Source organism: Thalassophryne amazonica, chromosome 1, assembly GCF_902500255.1.
Source record: "Thalassophryne amazonica chromosome 1, fThaAma1.1, whole genome shotgun sequence".
NCBI classification, from domain to species: Eukaryota; Metazoa; Chordata; class Actinopteri; order Batrachoidiformes; family Batrachoididae; genus Thalassophryne; species Thalassophryne amazonica.
Window position 1 is genome coordinate 38,217,867 of NC_047103.1, and position 12,054 is coordinate 38,229,920.

General features: G+C 47.2%; 1 protein-coding gene across 4 annotated transcripts in view; it reads left to right on the forward strand.

Annotated features, from left to right (window-relative positions):
• The first annotated feature begins 6,882 nt into the window (after nt 1–6,882).
• Nucleotides 6,883–12,054, forward strand: part of lmbr1 (limb development membrane protein 1) — a 142,311-nt gene continuing 137,139 nt past the window's right edge. For 2 of the 4 annotated variants that reach the window (XM_034168273.1, XM_034168287.1), the window contains exons 1-2: nt 6,883–6,893; nt 9,752–9,888. In XM_034168273.1, coding sequence (XP_034024164.1) covers nt 9,826–9,888 — 63 coding nt within the window. In that variant the 5' untranslated portion in view covers nt 6,883–6,893; nt 9,752–9,825. Of the gene's footprint in view, nt 6,894–9,687; nt 9,889–12,054 lie in introns of those variants that run through there. The other 2 variants (XM_034168264.1, XM_034168277.1) reach the window with 1 other exon arrangement.

A 12,054-nucleotide genomic window follows, 5' to 3' on the forward strand; every position in this document is an offset into this window, starting at 1 on the left:
GGTGGAGATGACGTCCGGGTTTTATGGAGTAGTATGATGAAGTGTAGATGGGTGACAGCTGTCATGAGATAATGAGTGACAGCTGTCACCCCCGGCTGTGTCCGTGGCGGCAGCGCCCTCTCGTGCCTGAAGCCCGCACTTCAGGCAGGGCGCCCTCTGGTGGTGGGCCAGCAGTACCTCCTCTTCTGGCGGCCCACACAACAGGACCCCCCCCTTCAACGGGCGCCTCCTGGTGCCCGACCAGGTTTATCCGGGTGTCGGCAGTAGAAATCGGCCAGGAGGGCCGGGTCCAGGATGAAGCTCCTCTTCACCCAGGTGCATTCTTCGGGTCCATACCCCTCTCAGTCCACCAAATACTGGAACCCCTGGCCCATTCGACGGACGTCCAGGAGCCGGCGCACTGTCCAAGCCGGCTCCCCGTCAATGATCCGGGCAGGAGGCGGCACCGGACCGGGAGCACAGAGGGGTGAGGTGTGGTGTGGTTTCAGTCTGGACACATGGAAAACCGGATGGATCCCCAGTGAAGCCGGGAGTTGGAGCTTCACTGCGGCAGGGCTGTGGATCTTGAGGATTTTAAATGGTCCAATGTACCTGTCTTTCAACTTAGGAGAGTCCACTTGGAGGGGGATGTCCTTTGTTGATAACCACACCTCCTGCCCGGGCTGGTATGCAGGGGCCGGGGACCACCGGCGGTCTGCATGGGCCTTAGGCCTCGTCCGGGCCTTTAACAAGGCAGAACGGGCAGTGCGCCACACCCGACGGCACCTCCGCAGGTGGGCCTGGACCGAGGGCACACCGCCCTGTCCCTCCACCACGGGAAACAATGGGGGCTGGTACCCCAGACACACCTCAATGGGAAGAGGGCCGGTGGCAGAAGACACCTGGCTGTTATGTGCATACTCGATCCAGGCCAGATGGTTACTCTAGGCCGTCGGGTGCGCGGATGTCACACAGCGGAGGGTCTGTTCCAACTCTTGGTTGGCCCGTTCTGCCTGTCCGTTCGTCTGTGGGTGGTACCCGGACGAGAGGCTCACGGTGGCCCCCAGTTCTCTGCAGAAACTCCTCCAGACTTGAGAGGAAAACTGGGGACCACGATCCGAGACTAACGTCAGTTGGTATCCCATGCAGACGGACGACGTGGTGGACCAGGAGGTCTGCTGTCTTCTGGGCCGTTGGGAGCTTCGGGAGGGCCACGAAGTGGGCCGCCTTGGAGAATCGGTCCACTATTGTGAGGATGGTGGTGTTGCCCTGGGACGGCGGGAGGCCTGTGATGAAATCCAAGCCGATATGGGACCAGGGGTGATGAGGCACAGGAAGCGACTGGAGAAGGCCTTGGGACCTTTTGTGGTCTGCCTTGCCCCTGGCACAGGTGGTGCAGGCCTGGATATACTCCCGGACGTCGGCCTCCATAGACGCCCACCAGAAGCGCTGCCGGACAACTGCCACGGTCCTTCGCACCCCTGGATGACAGGAGAGCTTGGAACCGTGAAAGAAATCCAATACTGCAGCTCTGGCCTCTGGTGGGATGTACAGTCGGTTCTTTGGCCCAGTTCCGGGATCCGTGCCAGGGCCTCCCGGACGGTCTTCTCCACGTCCCAGGAGAGGGTGGCCACGATAGTGGACTCCGGAATGATGGGCTCCGGTGGATCTGACAGCTCAGTTTTGACTTCGTCTTCATGTACCCGGGACAAGGCATCCGATCTCTGGTTCTTGGTCCCGGGGCGATAGGTGATCCAGAAGTCAAAACGTCCGAAGAACAGTGACCAGCGGGCTTGCCTGGGGTTCAGCCGCCTGGCGGTCCTGATATACTCCAGGTTCCGATGGTTAGTGAAAACCGTGAACGGCACAGACGCTCCCTCCAACAGGTGTCTCCACTCCTCAAGAGCCTCTTTCACCGCAAGGAGTTCCTGATTGCCGACGTCATAGTTCCGTTCAGCAGGGGTCAACCTGCGAGAAAAGTAGGCACACGGGTGAAGAACCTTATCGGTCTCTCCGCTCTGGGATAGCACTGTTGTGAAAGTGTAGTGACACGGACCCACAACAGGGGGCGTAAATGAACGGACAATAGAAGGAGTTAAATTTGAACACTTTACTGTTGTGAAGGCCACAACCACACACAGCAGATTATAGAATAAATACAAAGTCAATGGATAAAGGTGTCGTGTGGGCAGGCTCGACGATAGGAGACGTCCATCTAGAGAAGAAACGGAACCACACGATTTCCTCCGCCACCGAACGCGAAGGATACTGGAGCCGCCAGGTCCCGAGTCCCTCAGGTGGCCACCGTCTCCGCGTGTCGGATCTGGTACTGCTAGCGAAGAGCAAAGACAGTCAAGTGTGGGTGTGTGTACACCCAGTAACAACAACGGTGGGAATTCCACCTCCACCTCTAACACACAGTCGTGCAGCGTCTGTCTATTCACTTATCTGGCGGAAAGCAGAGCGAAGCAGTCGCGGCCCACGCCGGTCCTCCGGGGAGACAGCTGCAACAATGTATCTACTGGAATCAATATCGGAATATTCAGGCTGAGAGTATTACCTCCGTAGAAGAATGATATCTCGGCGATGTGGTGGAGGTGTCATCCTGCTTTTATCCGGGGTGAAGTGCAGATGATCGGTGACAGCTGTCATAGTTGATGAGTGACAGCTGTCACCTTGGCTGTTCCTGTGAGGCAGCAGCGCCCTCTCGTGCCTGAAGCCCGCACTTCAGGCAGGGTGCCCTCTGGTGGTGGGCCAGCAGTACCTCCTCTTCTGGCGGCCCACACAACAAGCACGGCTCCTATCCCTGAGTCAGAGGCTTCCACTTCAACCACAAACTGGCGGCTAGGGTCGGACTGCACCAGAACTGGTGCAGACGAGAACCGGCGTTTCAACTCCTTGAACGCGGCTTCGCACCGATCCGACCAGGTGAAGGGGACTTTTGGAGAGGTCAGGGCTGTCAGGGGGCTAACTACCTGACTGTAGCCCTTAATGAACCTCCTGTAGAAATTTGCAAAGCCGAGGAACTGTTGCAGCTTCCTGCGGCTTGTTGGTTGGGGCCAATCTCTCACCGCCGCAACCTTGGCCGGATCAGGGGCGAAGGAGTTGGAGGAGATGATGAACCCCAGGAAGGACAAAGAGGTGCGGTGGAACTCACAGTTCTCGCCCTTCACAAACAGCCGGTTCTCCAACAACCGCTGCAGGACCTGACGTACATGCTGGACATGAGTCTCAGGGTCCGGGGAAAAGATGAGTATGTCATCCAGATATACGAAGACGAATCGGTGCAGGAAGTCCCGCAAGACGTCGTTTACCAATGCTTGGAACGTCGCGGGGGCGTTAGTGAGGCCGAACGTCATGACCGGGTACTCAAAATGACCTAATGGCGTGTTAAATTCCGTCTTCCATTCATCTCCCTTCCGGATCCGAACCAGGTGATACGCATTCCTAAGGTCCAGTTTGGTGAAAATTTGGGCTCCATGCAGGGGCATGAACACTGAATCCAACAGGGGTAAAGGGTATCGATTACGAACCGTTATGTCGTTCAGCCCCCTGTAATCAATGCATGGACAGAGTCCGCCGTCTTTCTTGCCCACAAAAAAGAAACCTGCACCCATCGGGGAGGTGGAATTCTGGATCAGCCCGGCAGCTAATGAGTCCCGGATGTAGGTCTCCATTGATTCGCGCTCAGGACGTGAGAGGTTGTACAGCCTGCTGGACGGGTACTCAGCGCCCGGGACCAAATCAATGGCACAATCGTACGGACGGTGCGGGGAAGGGTGAGCGCCAGATCCTTGCTGAAGACATCAGCAAGGTCGTGGTACTCAACCAGCACCACCGTCAGATTGGGAGGGACTTTAACCTCCTCATTAGCATTTACACCGGGAGGAACCGAGGATCCTAAACACTTCCGGTGGCAGGTTTCGCTCCACTGAGTCACAACCCCAGACGGCCAATCAATCCGGGGATTGTGTTTAATCATCCATGGGAAGCCCAAAATCACGCGGGAGGTAGAAGGAGTTACAAAAAACTCAATTTCCTCCCGGTGATTCCCAGACACTACCAGGGTTACAGGTAGTGTCTTGTGTGTGATAAATGGGAGAAGAGTGCCATCTAGTGCTCGCACCTTCACTGGCGAAGAAAGCGCCACCAGAGGGAGCCCTACCTCCCTTGCCCATCTGCTATCCAGCAGATTCCTTTCTGACCCCGTGTCCACCAGTGCTGGGGCTTGAAGGGTTAAATCCCCGCTCAGGATTTTAACTGGGAGTCATGTTGACAGATGTGTATGACCCACGTGAATGTTTTGACCCCCCCTCAGCCCAGTCTCTAAGGGCGGGCGTTTGTGTTTTGACCATTTGAGGCAGTCTCTCTGCTGATGCTCACTCGAGCCGCAGACAAAACACTCCCCGCGGACCAGCCTCCTCTGTCTGAATGTGGCCCTGCTCGTGTCCCTAGCACCGTCAGCAGGGGGAGCTGTAGCCACACGGAGCGCTGTGGCTGTGGAGCGTGGGGAAGACGGCTCCCTTTCGGACCCGGGAGGAAGAGGGACGGCTTGTGCCTGACCACGCCCTTCGCCTCGCTCCCGTCGGTGTTCTTCTAACCGATTGTCCAATCGTATAACCAAATCGATAAGCTCAGCCAAATCCCGCGGTTCCTCCTTAGCCACCAGGTGCTCCTTCAGGACCGACGACAGTCCGTTTATGAAGGCAGCGCGGAGCGCAGTCATATTCCAGCCGGATCTCGCAGCCGTGATGCGGAAGTAGACTGCATATTCAGCTGCGCTCCGGTGCCCCTGTCTCATTGACAGCAGCACGGTAGACGCGGTTTCGCCTCTGTTAGGGTGATCAAAAACAGTTCTGAGCTCCCTCACAAACCCAGTATAAGAGGCGAGGAGCCGTGAACTTTGTTCCCAAAGTGCTGTAGCCCAAGCTCGTGCCTCACCTCGAAGCAAATTAATCACGTAAGCCACCTTGCTGGCGTCAGACGCGTACATCACGGGACGTTGTGCAAAAACGAGTGAACACTGCATAAGAAAGTCCGCGCACGTCTCCACACAACCTCCGTACGGCTCTGGGGGGCTTATGTATGCTTCAGGGGATGGTGGGGGGTGTCGTTGAATGACCAGTGGAATGTCTGTATTCGGCACCGGGTTGGCAGGAGGAGGAGCTGCAGCAGCGCCCTGAGCGCGCGCTTCCACCTGTGCGGTGAGAGCCTCCATCCTGCGATTAAGGATGACATTTTGCTCGGTCATCAGGTCCATCCGAGCGGTAAAGGCAGTGAGGATGTGCTGCAACTCACCAATCACGCCTCCAGCCGACGCCTGCGCACCCTGCTCTTCTATTGGCTGTCCAACAGATGGTTGACGCCCCTCGGGATCCATGACGTTGGCCGAGATATCCTGTTGGGGAAAGTGTAGTGACACGGACCCACAACAGGGGGCGCAAATCAACGGTCAATAGATGAGCCAAAAGGTAACAATTTAATGTTGTGAATGTGCACAACGAATATACAGACAATCTCAGAATCTGATAGCAGTCAATACACAAAGGTGACGTGTGGGCAGGCTCGAGGATAGAAGACATCTGTCCTGAGAAGAGCCGGAACCACACGATTTCCGCCACCACCGAACCTGGTGAATACTGGAGCCACCAAGTCCCGAATTCCCAGGTGATCACCGTCCCCGACTGTCGGATCTGGTACTGCTGGCGAGGAGCACAAACAGTGAGATGTGGGTGTGCACACCCAGTAAAAAATACAGTCAGAAGGTGGAAAGTCACCTCCACCTCTAATCACACACTCATGCAGCTCCTGTCTGACCACTTATCTGGTTGGGGTGTGAAGCGAAGCCGTCGCTGATCACACCAAAACGCCAATCCCACAGATAAGGCAACACCCACAGGAAAACAGCTGCAAAGAAGTTCAGACTATAAAGTCAGTGTTAAGTTCAGACACAGCAGAGAATATTACCTTCACAGGTAGATGATATCTCGGCAATGAGGTGAAGATGACGTCCGGGTTTTATGGAGTAGTATGATGAAGTGTAGATGGGTGACAGCTGTCATGAGATAATGAGTGACAGCTGTCACCCCCGGCTGTGTCCGTGGCGGCAGTGCCCTCTTGTGCCTGAAGCCCGCACTTCAGGCAGGGCGCCCTCTGGTGGTGGGCCAGCAGTACCTCCTCTTCTGGTGGCCCACACAACGAGTCCACATTTCAAATTGTTTTTGGAAATCATGGACGTTGTGTCCTCTGGACAAAAGAGGAAATAAACCATCCAGATTGTTACCAGCGCAAAGTTCAAAAGCCAGCATCTGATAGTGATAGTATGGGAATGTGTTTAGTGCCCATGGCATGGGCAACTTCCACATCTGTGATGGCACCATCAATGCTGAAAGGTACTTCCAGGTTTTGGAGCAACACATGCTGCCATCCACGTAATGTCTTTTTCAGGGACGTCCCTGCTTATTTCAGTAAGACAATGCCAAGCCACATTCTGCACGTGCTACAACTGTGGGGCTTTGCAGTAAAAGAGTGCAGGTACTAGACTGGTTCGTCTGCAGTCCAGACCTGTCACCCATTGAAAATATGTGGAGCATTATGAAGCGCAAAATACGACAACAGAGACCCCGGACTGTTGAACAACTGAAGTCGTATATCAAGCAAGAATGGGAAAGAATTCCACCTACAAAGCTTCAACAGTTAGTGTCCTCAGTTCCCAAATGCTTATTGAGTGTTGTTAGAAGGAAAGGTGATGTAACACAGTGGTGAACATACCACTGTCCCAGCTTGAACATTAAATATTTTGTCTTTGTGGAGTATTCAATTGAATATGCATATAGGTTGAAGAGGATTTGAAAATCATTGTATTCTGTTTTTATTTACATTTTACACAACATCCCAACTTCATTGGAATTGGGGTTGTACTTTTAACAGGTTGATTGAGTCAGGAGAAACAAACTGCAGCTTTACCTGTGGTTCCTCTTTGCCTCGCATTACTCTGCTGTCATCGTCATAATCTGTATCACCATCAGATAGACTACTATAGCTTTTTTGCTTTTTATGTTTCTGCGTTACCATGTACCAGTCTACACTGTTGTTTCTTCTGCACCTCCATCGCCCAGCTCCACCTTGCTCCTATCTCGTACACCACTTCCTGGCATCACCGCTCCACACCGCCTCCTCAGCTGTTCCCGCATCTCGACACAGTACAAACAAAACAAAACAAAACAAAAACCTCCTTTGGTATCAACTCTTTAAAGAAGGAACAAGAGATGGCAGGATTCCTCTAGTGGCACTGGCAGGTAGTGACACCTCAGTGGCAGCTGAATAACGGTAAGGGCCCCGTCACACTTAGTACTGACAGGCGACTGAAGTAGGACACAAATGCAAATAGACTGTTTCTGCACAGAAATATACTAAATCAGAGATGTAAGCAATTTTTTTTGGAATGTTTGTCAGAAGGTATGTTTTAACACTCAAATAAAATGGATACACATCCACAGAACCCCAGAGAAAATATTTATTATTATTATTTATATTTTATCATTTTGACCAGAAGCAGATTTCTTCAGACATTTCCTTCTTCTTCAACCATGGCTGCTAAACATGGGGCCAGATGGCCATGCTTGGTCTCCAGTCCGTTTACAACCCCTGGCAATAATTATGGAATCACCGGCCTCAGAGGATGTTCATTCAGTTGTTTAATTTTGTAAAAAAAAAAAGCAGATTACAGACATGATACAAAACTAAAGTCATTTCAAATGGCAACTTTCTGGCTTTAAGAAACACTATAAGAAATCAGGAAAAAAAATTGTGGCAGTCAGTAACGGTTACTTTTTTAGACCAAGCAGAGGGAAAAAAAATATGGAATCACTCAATTCTGAGGAATAAATTATGGAATCACCCTGTAAATTTTCATCCCCAAAACTAACACCTGCATCAAATCAGATCTGCTCGTTAGTCTGCATCTAAAAAGGAGTGATCACACCTTGGAGAGCTGTTGCACCAAGTGGACTGACATAAATCATGGCTCCAACACGAGAGATGTCAGTTGAAACAAAGGAGAGGATTATCAAACTCTTAAAAGAGGGTAAATCATCATGCAATGTTGCAAAAGATGTTGGTTGTTCACAGTCAGCTATGTCTAAACTCTGGACCAAATACAAACAACATGGGAAGGTTGTTAAAGGCAAACATACTGGTAGACCAAGGAAGACATCAAAGCGTCAAGACAGAAAACTTAAAGCAATATGTCTCAAAAATCAAAAATGCACAACAAAACAAATGAGGAACGAATGGGAGGAAACTGGAGTCAATGTCTGTGACTGAACTGTAAGAAACCGCCTAAAGGAAATGGGATTTACATACAGAAAAGCTAAACGAAAGCTATCATTAACACCTAAACAGAAAAAAAAAGGTTGCAATGGGCTAAGGAAAAGCAATCGTGGACTGTGGATGACTGGATGAAAGTCATATTCAGTGATGAATCTCGAATCTGCATTGGGCAAGGTGATGATGCTGGAACTTTTGTTTGGTGCCGTTCCAATGAGATTTATAAAGATGACTGCCTGAAGAGAACATGTAAATTTCCACAGTCATTGATGATATGGGGCTGCATGTCAGGTAAAGGCACTGGGGAGATGGCTGTCATTACATCATCAATAAATGCACAAGTTATGTTGATATTTTGGACACTTTTCTTATCCCATCAATCGAAAGGATGTTTGGGGATGATGAAATGATTTTTCAAGATGATAATGTATCTTGCCATAGAGCAATAACTGTGAAAACATTCCTTGCAAAAAGATACATAGGGTCAATGTCATGGCCTGCAAATAGTCCGGATCAGAATCCAATTGAAAATCTTTGGTGGAAGTTGAAGAAAATGGTCCATGACAAGGCTCCAACCTGCAAAGCTGATCTGGCAACAGCAATCAGAGAACGTTGGAGCCAGATTGATGAAGAGTACTGTTTGTCACTCATTAAGTCCATGCCTCAGAGACTGCAAGCTGTTATAAAAGCCAGAGGTGGTGCAACAAAATACTAGTGATGTGTTGGAGCGTTCTTTTGTTTTTCATGATTCCATATTTTTTTCCTCAAAATTGAGTGATTCCATATTTTTTTTTCCCTCTGCTTGGTCTAAAAAAGTCACCGTTACTGACTGCCACAATTTTTTTTCTTGATTTCTTATAGTGTTTCTTAAAGCCAGAAAGTTGCCATTTGAAATTACTTTAGTTTTGTGTCATGTCTGTGAATCTGCTTTTTTTCTACAAAATTAAACAACTGAATGAACATCCTCCGAGGCCGGTGATTCCATAATTTTTGCCAGGGGTTGTATTACGGCCAGGCACGGGCTGTGACAAATTATCTGCAAATTAATAAATTAGTCTAAGGCAGATTAAATAATAATATTTTTTTTTGAAAATGCATTTTAAATTTAAAATGTTAATTTTTTATACAATGTAATAAAACATGAAATTTATAATTTTATCATAATTTCCAGGAAAGTTATTTTTTATACTTGTAATACGAGATTTTAACCAGAAGACGGCGGCAAACAACCACGGCTCATGAAGCTTTTAGGCTAAATTGTTTCATATGGTTGAATGGTTCAATGGTTCACAATCTTCGTTTCGTGATATTTTCTTCCGGTGCACGCCCAAACCGGTGCGTGATGATGACGCAGTTTATTTTGGGGCGGTTTTTTTTTTTCTTTTACGCAATGAGCGTTTTTTAACCACTCAGAGCGGTTTAACGTCGAGGGGAGAAGTTGAAGTTATTGGTGGTGTTTATGAAGAGCTAGTATGTAGCGAGTTTGGAGATAGTTTTTTTGTATATGCAATATGAAGAATGGAAGAAGACAATGTTACTATCAGAGAACAAAATTTTCACAGCCAAGTTCGAGAGTACATCGTAAGTAACCTGCAGAGGAAGAGCTGCTTGCTTTTGCTAGCTCGCTAACATCTCTGCACAGCAGCGTTCGTGTTAGCTAGCGTTAGCTTCTAGCTTCAGCTGTTTTAGGATCGCAGAACGTTTTAAACCCAGGTGTTTTTTTGTGTGTGGCATATTTAGCACATTTATTCTTTATATCCTCTGTCGTTATTAACCAGGTTTGGTTTAGAGTTTAATAAAGAACGCGCAGAATATTCTTAATTCAGTGTTAATTAAAATAATCAATGTACATTTCTTTTGCCAAAAATCACGGTGATGTGTGAAGGTAACCGGATGAGTCATAGATACGGACCATTCATAGACAAAACAAAACAAAAAAAAAGACCATTCATAGACACAAAGTGCAAAATTCATAGACAGACTTACTGAACGAAGTCAAATCATACTTCTGAGAGAAAACGTGTTATGACATATCTATTGTTATGTTTTATATAGAAATATAATGTATTCGTTAGTCAGTATTTTGTTTATATATATATATATACATATATATATATATGTCTGACGTAAAAACATATGAATGAAATCCATATAGTTTTTGAAAAAAATAAAAAGGACCTATACTTTACGGACAGCCCTCGTGTATATATATATATATATATATATATATATATATATATATATATATTTATAGCCATATCATATATTGTCTTTTCAAATTACTAAAATAGTTGACTACTATCTGTCGTCATTATCATATATTAGTGTGTATATGTATAATGTGTATGTTTACAGTGTTTGCAAAATACCTGTCTACAGTCTAGGCTATATCAGAATATTCTATTACTGTTAATCCCAATATGAATATTAAAATACGACAAACCATTTGTATCATAGCTACATGTGAAGTGTTTGCAGAAAAAAAAAGTGTGAAAATCAGTTTAGTATTCACAGTTACAATGGATTAAATGTGCTGCCATGGAATGTCCCTGCATCACCTGCCATAAACCAGTCCACAGTCATCACCTGGCCATCGCCTGTGACAGTGCTGTGTTTTATTAAATAATGACTGATTCTTCATATGTCTGTGAATGATCTTTTTTTTGTATCTGTGAATGGTCTTTTTATTTTTTGTTTATGAATGGTCCGTGTCTATGAATGGTCCGTAAACTGTGTGTGAATAATTTTAGACAAATAAATAGAACTGTAAGTCAGCTGATTAATTGCATTGTCTCAGCATTACTTGGCACTTTTTGTGTCAATATTGTTTTTCTCAGTATTTTACATCAGTATTATTTGCTGATATGGGACCTATTTACCTTAATTGACGTTATCTTTTAAAATTTCTTGTCCGTATTATTGCTCAGTGTTTTCAGTTTGTCAACAAGGCCATACAGCCAGGCTCACAGTGGCAATTAGTTGAAATGTGCCTATAGTGGAGACTAACAGGTTTAAGTGCAGCAGACATGATTATTCACCCCGGTTTCACATTATTTTGTGGTGGCATGTATTTTGTTATGTTAAAACGATTGAACACACATTAAGGGCCTAGCATGGCAAGATACGCAAGTTAAAAAATGTTTTGAAATAATCCACAAACTGTCAAGTTTCAAACTCTTCTTGTGGTGTTGGAGCTGCGGTCTCATGTCCACTGTTTTATTATTATTCCCATTAAGGGTTACAGGTGTGTGTGTGTGTGTGTGTTGGGGGATGGGGTGGTGGTGGGGATTGTTGGGTTTCTATAAAAGTCATTTTATTGAAACACCCTGGACAGGCTGTCAGTCTGTCGCAGGGCCGATGTGTCTATAGACAAACACCTGCACGCTCCCACTGATGCCTTCGGTCAATTTAAAGTTTCCAGTTCACTTAACCTGTATGTCTTTGGAAGTGGGACAAAATTGGAGCTCCAGGAGAGAGCTCATGCAGACACACTTGAAAATATGCAAACTTCACACAGAAAGGACCAGGAAGGAAACAATCCTGAGACCCTCTTGCTCTGAGTCCACAGTGCTCCAAGCCATTATGCTGCCAATGCGCAAGCATGTACCCTGTAAAATATAGTGAGTGGACAGACAGAGATAGATGGACATATGTCCATGCCCTCCAGTTTAACATGATAACTTAAAAGAAATAATACCTTTTTAGCTTGTAGATTTCTAACTTAACAGGTTATATGATGAGAATAAA